At 40.5% G+C, this 19,663-nt stretch overlaps 1 protein-coding gene across 1 annotated transcript in view; it reads right to left on the bottom strand.

The window, feature by feature from the left end:
- DGKK (diacylglycerol kinase kappa) overlaps positions 1 to 19,663 on the bottom strand; it is a 105,496-nt gene that overhangs the window by 37,574 nt on the left and 48,259 nt on the right. The window contains exons 3-7 of the mRNA XM_019018929.3: positions 19,494 to 19,574; positions 17,455 to 17,559; positions 1,119 to 1,254; positions 561 to 667; positions 131 to 253 (exon numbers count right to left, since the gene is read on the bottom strand). Of these exons, the coding sequence (XP_018874474.3) occupies positions 131 to 253; positions 561 to 667; positions 1,119 to 1,254; positions 17,455 to 17,559; positions 19,494 to 19,574 (552 nt within the window). The remainder of the gene's footprint in view (positions 1 to 130; positions 254 to 560; positions 668 to 1,118; positions 1,255 to 17,454; positions 17,560 to 19,493; positions 19,575 to 19,663) is intronic.

A 19,663-nucleotide genomic window follows, 5' to 3' on the forward strand; every position in this document is an offset into this window, starting at 1 on the left:
GGAATCTGTTTAACCTGTTTTGAGATAAGGGTTTCTTAGATTTCTATCTATGTGTATACATGGTCAAGCTCTAATCCACCCCCTCGCCAGGAGTTAAGTTCTCTAAATATCAAGATGAGAAGAGTCTTACTGTAGAATTACACCACAGGCAGCGGAAGTCTTGAAGTCTTTGATAACTGCCACAGCTCTCATGACACACTGCACACTGAGAGCTGACAGGCATGTTTCCTTCTACCCATTGATGGGGCATGTTCTGCAGAAGGGTAAAAAGACACAGGAGGTAGAAGTTAGAGACATAAGGAGAGGAAGGGCCAACTGGAATAATTGTACTACTCCATGGAGGACATTAGGTAGATGACCCAAATGACCCTGCCCTCCCTACTCCAATGCTAGTGAACAATGACAAGTGGAGGAGGGAGGTTCATTCTTCCAGATAGGTTGGATTGTGAGCCTGGGACTTTGCTTATCTGGAGTTAGGAAGAAGTCTTCCTCCCGCTGTGTATCCTGGTTGAAGGGGACATGGGAGAGGCCGACTGTGGGAAGACATGGCTAGTACTTACTACTTCATCTGCAGGCAGAAGGAGGTCATCAGTGATAGACAATGTATTCCACTTGCAGTCTTTGCTTGCTCTCAAAGCACATAATCTGTGAGATTTCACTTTGCACACTGTGAGAAGAGGAAGAGAAAAGATGGGTGTGAATCTGGTGACAGTGAGGATTCTAATTCCCTTCCCAAAGCTGCTCTGAAAGTTAGAACACAGATGCATTCTAAATAGTTCTAATGCACCTCCAAAAACCTATTTCCAATAGGATCCAGTTCCTTTTTATTCTTACTGGCTAATCTTTTTATTATCCAACTTGAATGAAAATTGATGGTAAGAATGAGGTGATTTCTGTCTTTTTAACACTTGCGATAATATAGTCCCATCCCCCCACACTCATCCTTCTATTTTCATCCCCTTTATGTTAGTTTCCTCCCTTTTTCTTTCCTCAATCAGGGTTAACCTCACACCAGAGTCAGTGACCTAGTATGAGTTAATGATACTAAAGCCACATGAGTTCCTTCATCCCTATATCTACCCACTGAGCTTCACTTCCTAAAGGAATCAGAAAGGTACCTTCACAGATGATGGCATCTCTAGATAAGGCAGGAATGCTCTCTCGACAAACATTGCAGTGCTGGGTCCGGTGGCTGTAACTGGAGTACCAACAGTGCATTCCAACAAGAAAAGGGTTGTTTTCTGCTGCAGGTATCTAAAATAAATAAACGAGAACAGAGAATGGAGGATGAATCACAGAGACGGATTAAAGAGGGCCTGAAAATCTGCTGCTAAGTCTAAAATGGCCTGCTGTATAGGTGTCAGAGCGTGTGAAGGGGAAGGCTGAAAGTTGGAGCCAATACCTGGGACCTGGGATATTTTGTGTGAGTTTTTGTTTGTTTTGCCAGTCGTTTCAAAAAGAAAAATAATAGAGGGGCAGACCCTGGAATAGAAGCTGAAGGCAGGAGTAATTATCTTTTTTTTTTTTTTTTTTGAGAGGAAGTCTTGATCTGTCACCAGGCTGGAGTGCAGTGTCGCAATCTCGGCTCACTGCAACCTCCGCCTCCTGGATTCAAGTGATTCTCCTGCCTCAGCCTCCCAAGTAGCTGGGACTACAGGCATGCACCACCACACCCGGCTAATTTTTGTATTTTTAGTAGAGACGGGGTCAAGTGATCTGCCTGCCTCGGCCTCCCAAAGTGCTGGGATTACAAGCGTGAGCCACTGTGCCCGGCCAGGAGTAATGATCTTTATACTGCTTGGCCAATCGCTCTATTGTCTTAGTTCAAGCAAAAATGTGTTGTCTTAGCCTTGGCCTTGGTTCTCTAGCCAGGGAATAAAGACAGGAGGTAAGGCTCTGACTCTGGGCTAGGGAATATTATAATAAGGCTTTAACTACCTCCTGGAGGTATACACTTTCCTTCCTGTCTGCCAGGTGAGCAGAGCATTGCTTTACCTGGACGACAGTTTCATCTCAGGGGATTCTTTTAGGAATCCCTTGAGTATTCTTTTAGGAATACCACGCTCTGACTGCCTACAGCAGTTTCCCGATTAATCAGCTTAATTCATCCAGTAATCCATTAAACAAATATTTACTGAGTAAATACTTTGTGCTTGGCACTTTTCAAAGCATTTGAGATATAGTGAACAAGACACAACCCCTGCCTACATGGAGTGGCATTCTTTTTGGTGTCCTCTTTCATGGTACTGAGTTTGACATTTTTTGTTAATGTGCCTTAACATTTTTTGTTAAATGCTGCATTTGTATTTCACAGCCTGACTTTCATGACTGTAGGGAAGGCAAGGGTATACCAGCAACAGTTTTGAGATTGAAAGAAGGGAAGGGTGAGCACCAAAAAAACTCCAAGGACTCTTACACCTTTTCACTAATTCCTGTGAATGTCTGATTTTCTCCTTCTCTGCCTTCCCCTAAGGTTTAGACATAGGCGTACACAGAGCTTTTCATTCTTGACATTATAATGAGTTGGGTGTGTAAAGGCATGACAAGACTTTAAAAAGAACTATATTTTCTTTCTGACATCAGTTGACAGTGGGGAGAGAGAGAGAGAGAGAGAGAGCGAGCTAGCTACTGAGGGCTGTAGCACATTAAGTATTCATCCTTGATCAATTTACATGAATTAGATATCCAAGACATAGCCTGCACATTGCCCTCTCTGATCACTCCTTCCCACTTCTGGCATGCTGGTTACGTGCTAAGCTACTGTTGATTTGACCTGGAACCTTCTGGAAGGGAAAGCTATTTTGATGAACTAAAGGCTCACATGTTCTGGGATTGCTTTGTGATTGTAATGTTTATTGTACATTAAGACACTGGAAAGCTCTAGGGTGATTAGAATAGAAGATGGAGAGTCCTGAGGAAGTGACATACTCTTGGCTTTGGCACTTTGAGCTCCTAGAACCTTTCTACTCCCCAAGTCACTAGATTGTAATTCTACAAGCATCTTTTTTTTTTCCTCCCAGTCTCCTCTCCTCCAATAATTACTAAGAACCTATTATGTATCATCTACCATGGTAGGCACTGGAGATGCAGAGATGAATAAACCATAGTTGTTTCCCTCAAGGAATTTATAGTCTACTGGAGGAAACAAATTCTAAAACAGATCATTCCTGTATAGAGTGACAAGTGAAGCTCTTCTAGAATGTGCAAGGTTTCACAGGACTGCGTGGAAGAAATTCAGAGCTCTGCCTGGGTATAATATTAAATTTCATCATCCAAATTGCCTACAGAATACAAAGGAATAGGTAAAATGGACATTGCTTAGGTTCAGCAGTTGAGGTGATGGAATTTATATTCCTTGTGTACATCCTATTCTGTAAGAAAAAGTTGATGCTTCCCACCCTGGATGAGTATGTGTGGTGATTGAACTGTGTCCCCTCAGAAATATGTTCAAGTCCTAACCTTTGGTACCTATGAATGTGACCTTACTTGGAAATAGGGGTTTAACCGATATAATCAAATTAAGATGAGGCCATAATGGATTAGAGCGGGCCCTAATCCAATGACTGGTATCCTTATAAGAAGAGAGGAATTTGGACACAGACAGGCACACACAAAGAGGAGAACACCTTGTGAAGATACAGAGCACACAGACACAGGGGAGAACACCAGGTGACAATGAAGGTGGAGATTGGAGTGATGCATCTGCAAGCCAAAAAATGCCAAAGTTTGCCTGCAATCACCAGAAGCTAGGAGGAGGCAAAGAAAGATCCTTCCCTAGGGTCATCAGAGAAAGCATGGCTCTGCAGATACCTTAATTTGGGACTTCTAGACTCTAAAACTGTGAGACAGTAAGTTGCTGTTGGTTTTAAGCCATCCAGTTTGTAGTTATTTTATTATGCCAGCCCTAGGAAACTAATACAGATTTTGGTACTGGGAAATGGGGTGCTGCTGTAACAAATACCTAAAAATGTGGAAGTGGCTTTGGAACTGGGTAATGGGTAGACTAGAAGAATTTTGAGACACATGCTAGAAAAAGCCTAGATTGCCTTTAACTGAGTGTTTCTAAAAATATGAACATTAAAGGTGTTTCTGGTGAGGCCTCATGTGAATATGTGGAACATATTGGAAACTAAAGGAAAGGTAATACTTTTATAAGGTAGCAGAGAACATGGCTGATTTTGCTCTACTGCTGGGTGGAAAGTAGACTTTGTGAGCAATAAACTTGAATATTTGACTGAGGAGATTTCCAAGCAAAGTATAAGAGGTGCATCTTGGTTTCTCTTTGCTGTTTATAGTAATATGTGATAGGGAAGTGATACACTGAGGAAAGAAATTGTGTTAGTCTGCTCAGGCATCATAAAAAATAGCATAGACTGAGTGGTTTAAAAACAGATATCTATTTTCTCACAGTTTACAGCTGGAAAGTCCAAGATCAAGGTATCAATCAATTCAGTCCTTGGTGAGGGCTTCCTTCCTAGCTTGTAGAAGGCCACCTTCTCACTGTGTACTCTTGTGGTTTTTCCTCAACGTGTGCATGTAGAGAGAGAGAGAGAGAAGAAAGAGAGAGAGAGAGAGAGAACACCTCTTTCTTTTCTTCTTATTATAAGGCCACCAATCCTATCGGATTAGGTCCCCACCCTATGGCCACATTTAAACTTATTTGCCTCCTAAATGTCCTATCTCCAAAGTCACATTAGGGGTTAGGGCATCCACATATTAATTTGGGTGGAGGGCACACAATGCAGTCCATAACAGAACTATTAAGCAAAAAGTCACCAGAACTAGAAGATTTAGAAAATTCTCAGCCTATCCATATTGCAAAACCCAAGAAAGTGTGCCCTGCAGAGAACATCAAGGGTGTGTCTGGACAAACTTTTGCTGGAGAGATTAGATGTGGGACACCTGGCTCCGATTAACCACTTCAGCCGAACACTGTCAGATTGGACTGAACTTGGACTTAAGGGGACAGATATGGGATAAAATGAAGGAAGGTTGTCAGACTTCTGAGATTCTATAGGCATGAAACACACTGATAAAGCGACTCAGCTGTGAACATGTGTTATCCTTCAAGAAAATGGAAGAAGGACTTCCAGGGGTAGCTCAGAGGCCAGCAAGGCTGCGGAGAGAGGCTCAGAGGCCAGAGACGCTGCTGTTGCCGTCATAGGCCCAAAGAATGCGGGCCCAAGGGGCAGAGGCACTGCCTCCTTGGTTCCAGAGGGTGGAGTTGTCTCCTGGGTTCCAGAAGGCGGGGCTGTCTCCTTGGTTGTGCAGGGGCTTGTGGAGGGATTGACTCTCCAGTGAGCTAAGAGAGTAGGGTCAGAGAACAGAACACCTAGCCACAGAGAATTATTCTCAGGCCTGGAGAACCTGATGGAATTTGCCCTGCTGGGTTGCCAATTTTTTTTTAAACCCGCAACCATTTTATTCCTTCCATTTTATCCCTTTCTTTCTTTTTTTGAGGCGGAGTGTCGCACTGTGGCCCAGGCTGGAGTGTAGTGGTGCGATCTCGGCTCACTGCAAGCTCCGCCTCCCGGGTTCACGCCATTCTCCTGCCTCAGCCTCCCTAGTAGCTGGGACTACAGGCGCCCGCTACCACGCCCGGCTAATTTTTTTTGTATTTTTAGTAGAGGCAGGGTTTCACCGTGTTAGCCAGGATGGTCTCGATCTCCTGACCTCGTGATCCACCCGCCTCGGCCTCCCAAAGTGCTGGGATTACAGGCATGAGCCACCGCGCCCGGCCATTTTATCCCTTTCAAAATGGGAATATCTGTCCTATGCCTGTCTCAACATTGTATTTTGGAAGCACATAGCTTGTTTTCTTGGTTTCACACGTCCATAGATGGAGAGGAATATTGCCGAGGATGGACCATACACAGAGTCTCATTCATACCTGATTTAGATTATTTACAAAATGATATTTTGGACTTAGATTTAACGCTGGAATGTGCTATGGCTTTTGAAGAGGTTGAGATGACAGTGAATGTATTTTGCACATTGGAAGGACATGAATTTGGGGGGGAATAGAGGGAGGACTCTTGTGGATTGAATTGTATCCCCCCAAAGGATATGTTCAAGTCCTAACGTCCACTACCTGTGACTGTGATTCTATATGGAAGTAGGGTCTTTGAAGACATATTACATTTAAGATGAGATCATACTATATTATGGTGGGCCTCAATCCAATGACTGCTATCTTTATAAAAAGAGAAATTTGAACATAGGTACATACAGAGAGGAGAACACCATGTGAAGATACAGAGGGAACAGACACAGGGGAGAATACTATGTGATGATGAAGGCAGAGATTGGAGTGATGTGTCAGCAAACTAAGGAACACGAAGAATTACCAGCAACCACCAGAAGCTAGGAAGAGGCCAAAAAAAAAAAAAATCCTCCCCTAAATCTTACAGAGAGATCATGGCCCTGTTGACATGTTGATTTCAGACTTCTAGCCTCCAGGACTCTGAGAAAATAAATTTATGTTGCTTTCAGCCACAAAATTTGCAGTAATTTGTTACAGCAGCCTTAGGAAACTAGTACAGTATATCATTACAGGTCTTCTTACTTGTTGACACAGATTAAAAATCCATTTTGAAGACAGATTTAAAACTGTGGCATGTACACAAACCACGGATCTCTAAATGCTAAAGAAAGTAGTTTTCTTTAAAGCTTTCAGTGTGTGGTTGTTGGGTTTTTGTGTTTGATTTTTACTCTCTGTAAAATACTTAGGTGAATACATTCATGCAGTCCATTGCTCTGATCGGATTCTTCATTTGCAATGGACTGAATGCTTGTGTACCCCCTTCATATCATATGTTGAAATCCTAACCCTCTAGGTGATGGTATTAGGAGATGGGGCCTTTGGGAGGTGATTAGGTCATGAGATTGGAATCCTCATGAATCGGATTAGTGCCCTTATAAAAGAGACCCCAGAGACCCATCTCAGTCCCTTTTCCACCATATGAAGACACAAGAAGACAATTGTCTATGAACCAGGAAGTGGGTCTTCACCAGACACTGAGTCTGCCAGTGGCTTGATCTTGGACTCTCTGGCTTCCGGAAGTGGGAGAAATAATGTTTGCCGTTTTAAGCCACCTAGTCTGTGGAATTTTTTATAGCAGCCCAAACTGACCAAGACAGGAATTGGTACTGAGAAGTGAGGAGTACTGCTATAACAAATACTTAAAAATGTAGAAAAAACTTTGAAAGTGGGTAATGGGTAGAGGTTAGAAGAGTTTTGAGGTACATGCCAAGAAAGCCTAGATTGTTCTGAATAGAATTTTAAAGGAGATTTTGGTGAGAGCTCAGAAAGGGAAAAGGAGAACTGTAGAGAAAGCTTCTATCTTCTTAGAGTATACCTGAGCAATCATGAACAGAATTTTGGTAGAAATGTGGACCGGCCAAGAACATGTTACTGGACAATAAAGAAAAAGTGATTGTTGTTATAAAGTGGCAAAGAACTTGCCTGAATTGTGTTTGTATTCTAGTGTTTGATGGAAAGTAGAACTTGTGAATGATGAAATTCAATATCTAGCTGAGGATATTTGGTTCCTCCTGACTGCTTATAGTAAAATGTAAGATAGAGAGTGACATCAACAAGATGGTGGAATAGGAGTTCTCCAGCTTCACTCCCTGCACTACAGAAATCCAACTGGCAACTATCCACAGGCAAGAATACCATTATGAATACCCCAGAACTTTGGAGTGAGGCTGAGACACCCCCCTTGGACCACAGAACTGAGAAAACCCAGGGTCAAATGGTAAGAGTAATGGTTCTCTTTGACTATGCCGCTTCCCCCTCAAGCTGGGGCAGTGCCTCAGAGAATTTCCCTGGAGTTATGGTTTCTAAGTGGGAAAAGAGAATTGAAGGCAGATATTCAGCTTCCTCACATTTCGGGACCCTTCACAGGAAGTCCACTCCTGTCTTGTCCCACGGGAAACATTGGTAGTACCAGCAGGGCTAGGTCACTTGGGGTCAGTAAGAAACAGAAAATGGGGTGGGGCTCACAGTAATCAATGTATAGATCTTGGTGGCTGCTCTGTGTTCCTGCCAATGGAAGTGCCACATCAGAGGAGCTTGCCAATAGCACCATGCTGCAGGAAACATGGTCCACGGGTCTTCCAGGCTTGAATCCCTAGCTAGCTTCTTCAGACAACCTGGGTGCTCTGATTAACTCTTCCCCAGGCCGAGGGATAACTGTTAGGCCAGCGATTACCCATGGAGGAACACCTGGCCCCATCCAACCCTAGTGTCAGAGAGGTGATCCAATAAATTCTGATGCTCATTGACAACAAAGCCAGACAAGGACACAACAAAAAAAGAAAACTACAGGCTAATATCCCTGACAAACACAGATGCAAAAATCCTCAATAAAATATTAGCAAACTGAATTTAAGAATACATTAAAAGAATCATTTACCATGATCAAGTGGGATTTATCCCTGAGATAAAAAGATGATGCAACATACATAAATCAATAAGTGTGATTCACCATATCAACAAACGAAGAATTCAAATCACATGATAATCTCAGTGATGCAGAAAAAGCATTTGACAAAATTCAAGATCCTTTCATGATTTAAAAAAGAAAAAAACCTCTCAACAGATTAGATATAGAGGGAATGTAACCAGCATAATAAAGGCCACATAACAAACTGATAGCTAGTATCATTCTAAATAGTAAAATGTTGAAAGCTTTTCCTCTAAAATCAGGGACAAGGATGCCCACTCTCATCACTTCTTTTCAAATTCTGATAATTATCATATGTAAAAACCAGAGCAATTAGGCAGGAGAAATAAATAAAAGATATCCTAATAGAAAAGAAACAAGTGAAATTGCCTCTAGTTGCTGATGACATGACCTTATATATTTAAAAAAACCTAAAGACTCTACCAAAAAACTGTTAGAACTGATAAACAAATTCAGTAAAGTTGCAGGATATAAAATCAACGTACAAAAATCAGTAGCATTTTATATACAGGTTGAGTATCTCTTATCCAAAATGCCTGGGACCAAAAAGTGTTTCAGATTCCAGATTTTTTAGGATTTTGAGGTATTTGCATTATGCTTTCTTGTTGAGCATCCCAAATCCAAAAATCTGACAACTGAAATGCCCCAATGAGCATTTCTTTTAAGCATCATCCTGGTGCTAAAAAAGTTTTGGATTTTGGAGCATTTCGGGTTTGGGATTTTGAAATTTGCGATGCTCAACCTGTACCAATAATGAACTATGTGAAAAGGAAATTAAGAAAACAATCCCACTTACAATAGCAACAAAAAAGAAAATGCTTAGGCGTAAATTTAACCAAGGAAGTAAAAGACCTGCATACTGAAAACTATAGAAGATCAATTAAAAAATGGAAGAAAACACAAATAAATGGAAAGATATGCTGTGTTCATGGATTGGAAGAATTAATTTTGTAAAAAATATTCATACTACCTAAAGCAATCTACAGATTCAATGCAATCCCTATCAAAATTCCAATGTCATTTTTTGAACACCTTTCCTCTAAGATCATCCAGTGTCATTTTTCACACAAATGGAAAAAAATCCTTAAATTTGCATGGAACCACAAAAGACCCTGAATAGCTAAAACAATCTTGACCAAAAGAACAAAGCTGGAAGCATCACACTTGCTGATTTCAAAACATATGTAAAGTGATTATAATTAAAACAGCATGGTACTGGCATAAAAACAGACACATTGACAAATGAAACAGGGTAGGAAACCCAGAAATAAACCCATGCGTTTACAGTTAACTGACAAAAGTTGACTGACAGCTTTTGACAAAGTTTCCAAAAACACAAAATAGAGAAAGGACAGTCTTTTCAATAAATGATGTTGGCTGGATATCCACATACAGGAGAACAAAATTAGACCCTTATATGAGGGGTCCTGAACCGCTGAGCCACAGATTGGTACCAGTCCATGGCCTATTAGGAACCAGGCCGCACAGTAGGAAGTGACCAGTGGACGAGTGAGCATTACTGCCTGAGCTCTGCCTCCTGTCAGATGAGCAGTGGCATTAGATTCTCATAGGAGTGAGAATCCTATTGTGAACTGCACACATGAGGGCTCTAGGTTGCACACTCCTTATGAGAATCTAACTAATGCCTGATGATATGAGGTGGAACAGTTTCATCCCGAAGCCCCCCACCAACCCCCAACCATAGTCCATGGAAAAATTGCCTTCCATGGAAACTAATCCCTGGTGCCAAAAAGTTTGAAGACTGCTGCCTTATACCGTATTAAAAAATCAATTCAAAGTGGGTTAAAGACTTAACTGTAAAAGCTGAAACTCTAGAACTACTGTGATAACACAAGGGAAAAAGCTCCCCAACATTGGTCTGGGCAAGGATGTTTTGGCTCTGACCCCCAAAGCACAGGCAACAAATGCAAAACTGGACAAATGAGATTACATCAAACTAAAAATCTTCTATACAGCAAAGGAAATAATTAACAAAGGGAAAAGACAACCCACAGAGTGGAAGAAAATATTTGCAAACCATACATCTGATAAGAGGATAATATCCAAAATATATAAGGAACTGTAACAACTCAATAACAAGAAAACAGCCCAATTAAAAATGGCAAGAGACCTGAACAGATATTTCTCAAAAGAAGATATACAAATGGCCAATATGTACCTGAAAAAATGCTCAATATCATTAATCATTAAGGAAGTGCAAATTAAAACCACATTGAGATACCACACCACACCTGTTAGAATGGCTTTTTAACAAAAAAGATGAAAGATAATAAGTGTTGGAGAGGATGTGGAGAATAGGTAACTCTTAGGCACTGTTGGTAGGAATGTAAATTAATATAGCCATTATGGAAAATGGCATAGGGGTTCCTCAAAAAACCTAAAAATAGAACAACCATATGATCCAGTAGTTCCATTTCTAGGTGTATGTGAAAAGAAACTGAAATCATTCTGTCAAAGGGATATTTGCACTCCCAAGTTCATCGCAGCATTATTCACAATGGTCAAGCTATGGAAACAGCTTAAGTGTCCATCAACAAATGAATGAATAAATAAAATGTGGTATATATACACAATGGAATGCTATTCAGCATTAAAGAAGAGGGGAATTCTATCATTGGTGACAACATGGGTGAATCTGGAGGACATTATGCTAAGTGAAATAAGCTAGCACAGAAAAACAAATACTGCATGATCTCATTTATATATGGAATCTGATAAAGTTGAACTCAAAGAAGTAGAGAATAGAATGGTGGTTGAGGGAGAGGAGGAGGGAATGGGGATATCAAAGGGTACAAAGTTTCAGATAGATAAGAGGAATGAATTTTGAGATCTATTGTGCAGCAGGGTAACTATAGTCAATAACAATGAATTATATAGAGTATTTTAAATAATTAAGAGAGTAAATTTCAAATATCTCACCATAAAAAATGATAGTTAATCGGGGTGATGGATATGTTAATTAGCTTGATTTAATCATGCCACCTTGTATACATATGTGAAAACATCACATTTTACTCCATAAATCTGTGTAATTATGATTTGTCAATCAAAATTAATAATAATTTAAAAAATGAAACATAAATAAATAGCTCATTAATCAGTTTTATTTTGATTACAGTTAAAATTGTACATATATTTGGTTAATAAAATGTTATTAAAATGAAAAAATGTGAGAGGAGATAAATGAATTGAGGATGGAATTGTTAAGCAAAAAACCCATAGAATTTAGAGATTTTGGAAAATTCTCAGTCTGTCCACATTACAAAAAATAAGAAAATATGTTTGAAAAGGTGTGAAAGACCCACTATTTGATAAGGAGATTAGTGTGGATGTCAATCACAGACTTAATTAGCCATCTCTACAAAAGCCAGCAATAGAGATGGGATTATAGTAGCAGAACCACTGTCAGCTGAGACTAAAGGAAATTGAGAAAATGGGATGAAACAAAGAAGACCCTACAGGACTGGACCATAGAACTATTCGGATGTGAACTTCTTCAAGACAAGTAAAGAATGATCCCAAAGGTGATTCAGAGATCAATAGGGCTGCCATCCCACCACAGGCTCAAAGTGCACAGTTAGTTCTAGGTGACAAGGCTGTCTCCACGTCAATTTCAAAGGGTGGAACCAATGCGCAGCAGAGCTGTGGGGATGGAAGAGTCCAGCAGAGCCCTGGGGACTTGCCTCTGTTCTAACAGAGAATCATGCCATGAATAGGGCCACTGTAGAGAGCCACAGCATTGGCACTGCCCTGCTGATCTGTGGGGGTGATGTTGCCACTCGCGTAGGTCTGGAAGGCAGAGCATTGAGCCAGAGGATTACAGATGCTCCCAGTTTACTATGGGGTTACATCCTGATAAACCCAGTAAGTTCGAAATATTGTTAAGTCAAAAATGGACGTTTTGTAGACATGATGGGATGTAAAAACACAAAGTACAATATCTCCCAAAACTTTGGCAACACAGTGCACTGTAGAATATGGGTTGTTTACCCTCAAGATTGAGTGGCTCACTGGGAACTGTGGCTTGCTGCTGCTGCCCAGCATGGTACTGCCTATGACTACCTCAGGAAAAGATCAAAATTCAAAATTTTGAAGTACTGTTTCTACTAAATGTGTATTGCTTTTGCACCATTGTAAAGTCAAAAAGCTGTGAGTCCACCATCGTAAGTTGGAGACCATCTGTATTCTCCAAACTTAAGATCTCATGGAGCTTGCCTTGCCAGGTTTTCGACTTGCCTGGGACCTGTCATTTCTTCCTTGTTTTCTATTTCTCCCTTTTAGAATGAGAATGTCTATCCCATGCCTAGTTCACCATTTCTATTTTGGAAGGACATAATTTGTTTGACTTCATAGGTTCACAGCTGGAAATAAATTTTGTCCAGGGCTGTCTCACCCATATCTGATGTAAATGATATTTAGATGATACTTTAGACTTTATAATTCATGTTGGAATGAGTTAAGACTTTTGGAATTTTTAGGTGAAATGAATGTATTTTACATGTGAGAAGGCCATTAATTTGGAGGTGTGCAGGGGCAGATGGCAATGCACTGAATGCATGCTCCCCACACGTTATAGGAAGTGATGGATCCCTCATGAATGAGATTAGCGCTCTTATAAAAGGGACCCCAGAGAGTTTTCTTGCTCCTTTTTCTGCCATATGAGGATACAATCAGAAGACTCCCATCTATGAACAAAGAAGCAGCCCCTCACCAGACACTGAACCTGCCAGTACCTTGATCTTGGACTCTACAGCCTCCAGAAGTGTGAGAAACACATGTTTGTTGCTTAAGCCACCTAGTCTATGGTATTTTTATTATGGCAGCCTGAACTAAGACATCACTGATGTAGGGCAGCTAAGGGTACTTTCTCCACCTCCTGAATTCCTTTCAGCATAATCGAGAAGTCAGATATGTGTATTAATTATTTGTCTAGTAGTTAAATGAAAGCTTATTGACTCCAAAGCACTTTCCAAATGTGAGGATTTAGTAATATTAAGTGTTTGCAAAGTACATAAAAGTATCAGGTGAAATATCCCACAAAGCACAAAGTCGGCTACAGATATAATTCCATAAAGGAGCCTTTTTGGGGATGGCTTACATGATAAAATGTTGAGTTTAGATAAAACGAAGTCAGTGGTTTGTGCTTTAATGTGAACTAAACTGCTCAGTTCTATCAAGGTTTGGGGAATTACAGAAGAGTGTTAGGGCCTCCCAGGTTGGCCATTGGTAGGATGACCATGTTGTTCAAATTGGGCCACTTTCTATAGTGAAAGGGGAGCTGTTAATACTTATGCCAGGACAAGTGTAAACTGGGCTCAGCCTGAGCAAACCACTAGCCATGGACACACTATGCATGAGCTAGAGTCATTTTGCCACTTTGAATTTATTTGTTGATCTATACGATTCAGTTGTCTACCTTAGTATTCCTGCCCCATAATCACAAAGGGTGGAAATTAAAGGACAGAAAGAAGATAATTAGGCGGAATTTACGATATCCTCCTGAGAACTTGGATTAAAAATGAAAAGAACTAAGATATTAATTTTGCCAGAATCAACTTATGATTTTAGGTAAGGCAACTGAACCTCTCTGAGGCTCAGTTTTCTCATCTGCTAAGTGAAATCTTGGAATCATAAGCTTTTCAAGTTGAAAGGAATTTTGAAGTTCATCTAGTTTGCCCACTTGAAAAAATCAATTTTCTGTACAACATCTGACAAGCAGTTGTTCAATTTGTTTGTTTGTATTACTTCCAATGATAGGGAGTTCTCCACCTCAAGAGCCAGCTGATGTCATTCCTGCAGGTTACAGTGAATGTTGGAAAGTTATTTCAACTAGACCAAAGTTTCAGAAAAAATTTCCAAGATTTAGAGCTTTAGGAACATTAGATGGACTTTTTTGCAAGAAACTTAGTTCTCTACCTTTGGAAGAGTTCAAATAAAGGCCACATGACTTACATCTCCAGATGCTCTAAAATCTAGTACCTGGAGTCCAGATAACTTTTAAGGTCTATTTCTGTTTCCACAGTCAATGATTCCATGGCAATTCATTAGGAAGAGCTAATTTTTTAATCTAGTCTTCCAAGCAGCTCCTTATTTCTAACTTTCTCCTTTTATTCTTTCTTTAAATCCCCCAGGCTCACACCTTTCATCTGTCTGTGACTTTTCTATTTCATTTGCCTCTTTCTTATATTTAGGTTCTCCCCCACCCCTAACTCAGTATCCACACTTGTCCTCCCTTTCTATCCTCATTCTGGGGCTTAACACGGTCTTGCCATAATTAATCATAGCCTCTTCTCTGAACTTCTGGCCTCTAGTTTTTCCCTTGTCTAATCCATCCTGTATTTCTAAAGTATCCCTGTTATCAATTCTCTTCCCTTTTGAATCCATCCTGAGGCTTAACTTTGAACACATTGCAAATCTTCCCCACTCTTTATCCTGGCATTGAAAAATCTCCATAGTCAGGCCCCATCTACCTCTCAAGACATACTTCTTGGACTCACTTTCCTAAACTTTTCTGGTGAAATGAATTCTCCCTTTCACTGTATTCCAAAAAGTTTCTGTTTGCCTGTTATTCAGCTTTTGCTTATACCAGTTCCATAGCCCAGGACCTCCCACTGCCCCTAATTCCCTGCCACCAATAAAATACAATCTATCTTTCAAGGTCAGTCTCAAATCTCTCCTCTGCTAACTCTTCCCAGAGGACTCCAGCCCATACTTATCTCTTTCTCCTCTGAACTCCCATACCACTCTATTGTCTGTTTCATTCATCTGGCAATCAATCATGCATTGCCTTGTAACATCTCTGAAAACTGTCATTTATCTTGGGTACTGTCATTTAACTGTTTCTTTTGTTTCTGTGTATATAGCGTCTCCCTATTACCTACAAAGCTCATTGAGGCCTGGAGCAAGTATTGCATCTTTTTTTTCTACTCTTTATGAGACAGAATTGGGCAACTAGTAGGGGATGGCTTATTAATGTGTACTGACTAGTTTCCAATAGATTATCCAATTACTTTGTCACCACTTTAATAGACCACTAAATCCATGATTAATCTTCCCTTGCCCTATTTGTCAGGCATTGGTGGTGACAGAAGATAGAAGGGACCATTAGAGATAAGGCACATATGGGAGAAAGCATATTTTACTATTTAAGCTTCAAGTAAGACAAATTGCTAAGATGCTGGTGCCGAGACGTTTCACTATCAGCTAACAGTGTTCCTTAATAGATTTAGGTCCCTGGAGAAGCTCCACAGAGGTTGTGATTACAACCTGATACAACTCTTCCAAGAGAGTAAACAGGGAGATTTTTTTCCTTTCTAGTTTGTGCTGGGTAATCAATACCTAGGTGTTTAATTCAATGAATTCAGGGATGGTGCACCAATTCTCTGGTAGTCATCAGAATTTCTCTAGGAGTTTTTGCGTTCCTAGAACAATAATTAAAATTCAAAACATCCTATGCGACCTTTTATGCCAAATTGAAAATGTTATATGATTCATGAGAAACCCTCCAGTTTGAATAGAGGTTAAGTCATAGGAAGGAAAGATATTGGTCCACAGGGACAAAGATAGGAAAGGAGCATGGAATTCACAACTTTTTATGACTGCCTCTAATGTTGTACCATAGTGGCCTCATTGGTTGGGGCAGGGGGCAAAAAGGGGATGTGCTTCTCCATTAGGAAAGGAAGAAGAAAGTAACAAAGAGGTAAAATTCTGAGTGCTAAATCATATAAAGATCACCATCAAATGCTAAGCAAAGGATCTCTCAATTTAAGCATATATAACATGGGACTGAGAGAGGCCTTAATGATATTGGAGAGACCTCAAGTCAGCAATCTTGTCATGTTCCCCATCATTGCTATAGGGAGCAGAATGTATAGTTATGAGACTAAGTGGTCAAAAGCCTAAGAAGTCCTCGGGGAGTAGGGATGGATGGTTCTTCTCTATGGCATTAGTTTTATTTCTAAACTGCATTATCACCAAGCCACTTCACACACTGCTCCATCCAAATTGCCTAGAACAATCTTCTACCCACTGCTAGTTATTTAAGACATTAGGTTGTTTTAAAGTCTGGATTCACCTTCCCCTTTATCTCTAAGACCTTTACAGCAGAACTTTGCTTCAAGATGAACCATGTATCATTCTCTGTCCAAACTCTGGTTCCAAGATTTCCTGCAGATTCATTTATTCATTCAAAAGATATTTATTGTGCCTTTACTATGTGCCAGAGACCGCTGTAAGTAAATAAGTGACACAGATCTCTCTCCTCTTGGAACTTACGTAAATTCTAACTGTGGTAGATCTATAGAAGGGCAGGCAGAGTGTATCTCCTGAAGTTTGATTGCACCAGTTACTGCAGGGAGCAGTGGTCAGAGATTTGGTACCACCAGGTAAAAAAGAACCCTGCTAAGCTTTGGAGAGGATACTTATTGCTCTTCCCTCTACATTACTTTTGTAGTAGACAGAAAACAGAAAGGCAAAGAGCATAGTGGTCAAGGACATAGGCTTTGGAGTCACATAGCCTGCATCAGAATCCTGGTTTCACTACTGAATACTGATTCTGCCTTGGACTGGTTCCTACCTCTTTCTGAGTCTCAGTTTCCTTAGCTGTCACTATAGTCATTCAGCAGACCCAAGTCAAGACTGCTGATTCCGGTTTTCCTAACCTAAGGGCATCTACATTAGCTGCTCACATACATCTTGAGTGACTCATCCATTGGGCATACATTGACATCTACATATCAAGTGGATATGTATAGAAGTATCTGCACCACATACTCACAAAGGTCTGAGTCCAAGTGAATTACTCCTATTTATGAATAATTCTAAAGAGGTTTTCTGTCTATAATTCCTAAACAGGTGGTCTCTGCTTCCATCTTATTATTTCCCTGCTCTAAAGGTGGCTTAACTAATGCAATTAATTATTTACCTATTAAGAATTGTGTGGCTTCTCTACTAGTTTTCTTACCTTATAAATTTCTCCCTGTTGGACGGTTTTTATGATGTTAATCCATTCTTCCATGTCTTTCCGGTTGGGTGCAGCCAGAGTGATGTTTCGTTGTGGTGTAATAACCTAAACAAAAAGCCACATTATTAGCTGGTTCCCACTCCATAACTTTGCCTTCAAACACAGTCTGTGAACTCTCTAAGAAACTACACAGATGTACCAAGCACAACGTAAACCACTTCTTGAATATAAGACAGACATTCCCAGAACCACTCGTAGCTCCTTAGATACCCATCCAAAATAATAATAATGCTAATAGCAATAATTAACATTTTAATGCCACTCACTATGTGCCAAGAACTATTCTAAAGCACTTTATGCATATGATTTCATTCAATCTTCATTACAACCCTGTGAGATGGGCATTGTTATTTTTCCCATTTCATAGCCGAGAAAACCAAGACAAAAAGAGTTAAATGATTTGCTCAGGGTCACCCAGCAGGTAAAAAACTAAACCAGAATTGAAATCCAGATTCTTTGGCTTCAGAATTCATTCTTTTAAATACTAAACCATGTACCATCTATTACTCACGTTAGTTTGCCTGAAAACCCTACTTGCTTACTGCTACTCTGTCTACTTGAAGTGGTAAAATTGTATGTGGTTCATTAGGGTGTCCCTGTTTCTGTTTAGTGGGAGAGTGAGATGTCTAAAAACCCAGTTTCTTTCTTTCTTATGGTTAGGGACAACCTGAAGAGAATTTTACAGTTGTCTTTCTTAACCCTGCTTGGCACAAGAACCCAGGCAGGAATAATAAGAATGCCACACTGAGAGTCTAGCAGACGTAGACCATGGGCAGGACTTGATCTTTTCCCAGAGGGCAGGAGGGATCATGGATAGCTACAGCATCAGTCATTGCTTCCATTGCCCTACTTGCCTTTACTATAAGCTCCCCAAGTCTTGAAGCTAGAGCTCACCACACCAACAAGGAATTTGTTTCTTCTTTTGCATGTAACACAGTGAGATTATGTGGTCGATGGAAATAGGAGCTAGTTGGGATTGTGATAACAGCCACTCCTTTGGTCCAAACCCATTCTTGAGTGGGGCTGATGTTCAGTGCTTCTGTGCTTTAATTAGGTTAAGGGGTAGGCTAGCCTTTATGATTTCTTTCTTTGTAGAATGGAGACCAAAAACATTACCCTATAGGCTCATCACCCAAAGACTCAGCTTTTTGGCACTGGTCAACAGAGCCCTCAGTTTTACCCTGTGTCAGGGTGATGTAATGAGAGAGTAACAAAGCAAAGTCTTCTTCTTAGACCCAGCCGCTCTCCTTTCAAGGGAGGATGGAACATGAACCAACTATGGAAGCAGGATATTGGGTCTGCAGCTCTTTAGTCTGTTAGGTACTATCCCCTACCTGCCTAAGCAGGAACTCCAGTCTCCATATCCCACCACTGAGGCTGGGAGAAGACAGTCCTGGAAGGAGGTGGGTAGGAGAATTCCTGGGCCACCAAGCTTTCTATTTTTCAGTGAGTTTTCTGGTCTGGATTCACTTGAATGACCAAAGCCATGTGACATTTCAGCGACACAAAGCCCTAGACACTTCCCTGGAAAATCTTCTGCTTTCTTTGAGGCACTTTCATCAGTAATCTCAACATGGGGTAGATTTCACTTTGAATTAGGGCTCTTATCTACCTCATCAGAGGAGAGGATGTCATGTAACTCAATTATCCTGCCATTTTCTATAACATATTAGCAGTCTCTTGAAAGACTCCCAGTGATACTCTTCTAAATCACCTTCACTGGGAGGACTGATTTTTATAAGTCACATACTCCCTTCCCCTTGAAATCAGCTTAGCTTTATACTGGTAATGAGGAACAAGACCATCACTTTTTTTCTTCCCTATCAGTGGGCTGCTAGAAAATGTTTGCATGAATGATAACACTTTGGGATCAAAGGAAACTTTGGAAACCTGAAGTTCAAAGAAGCAAGAAGTGGTCATGGAAAGCTATCTTCCCAGCTAGCCCCTACCCCTGCCCATTCAGTCATTCCCAATCTTACACAAAAACTGTGGCAAAGGTTTCTACAGCTGCTTTCTGCCACGGTGGCTTGAGACAGATCAATCGTTTCGAAGTGTGCAAACTGGAAAGATATAAGACAGAGAGGGACAAGGAACCGTCTGGTTAATGATGCAAAGAGACATTAAAAGGTAAACACACACACACACACAC

Source organism: Gorilla gorilla, chromosome X, assembly GCF_029281585.2.
Source record: "Gorilla gorilla gorilla isolate KB3781 chromosome X, NHGRI_mGorGor1-v2.1_pri, whole genome shotgun sequence".
Taxonomy (NCBI): domain Eukaryota; kingdom Metazoa; phylum Chordata; class Mammalia; order Primates; family Hominidae; genus Gorilla; species Gorilla gorilla.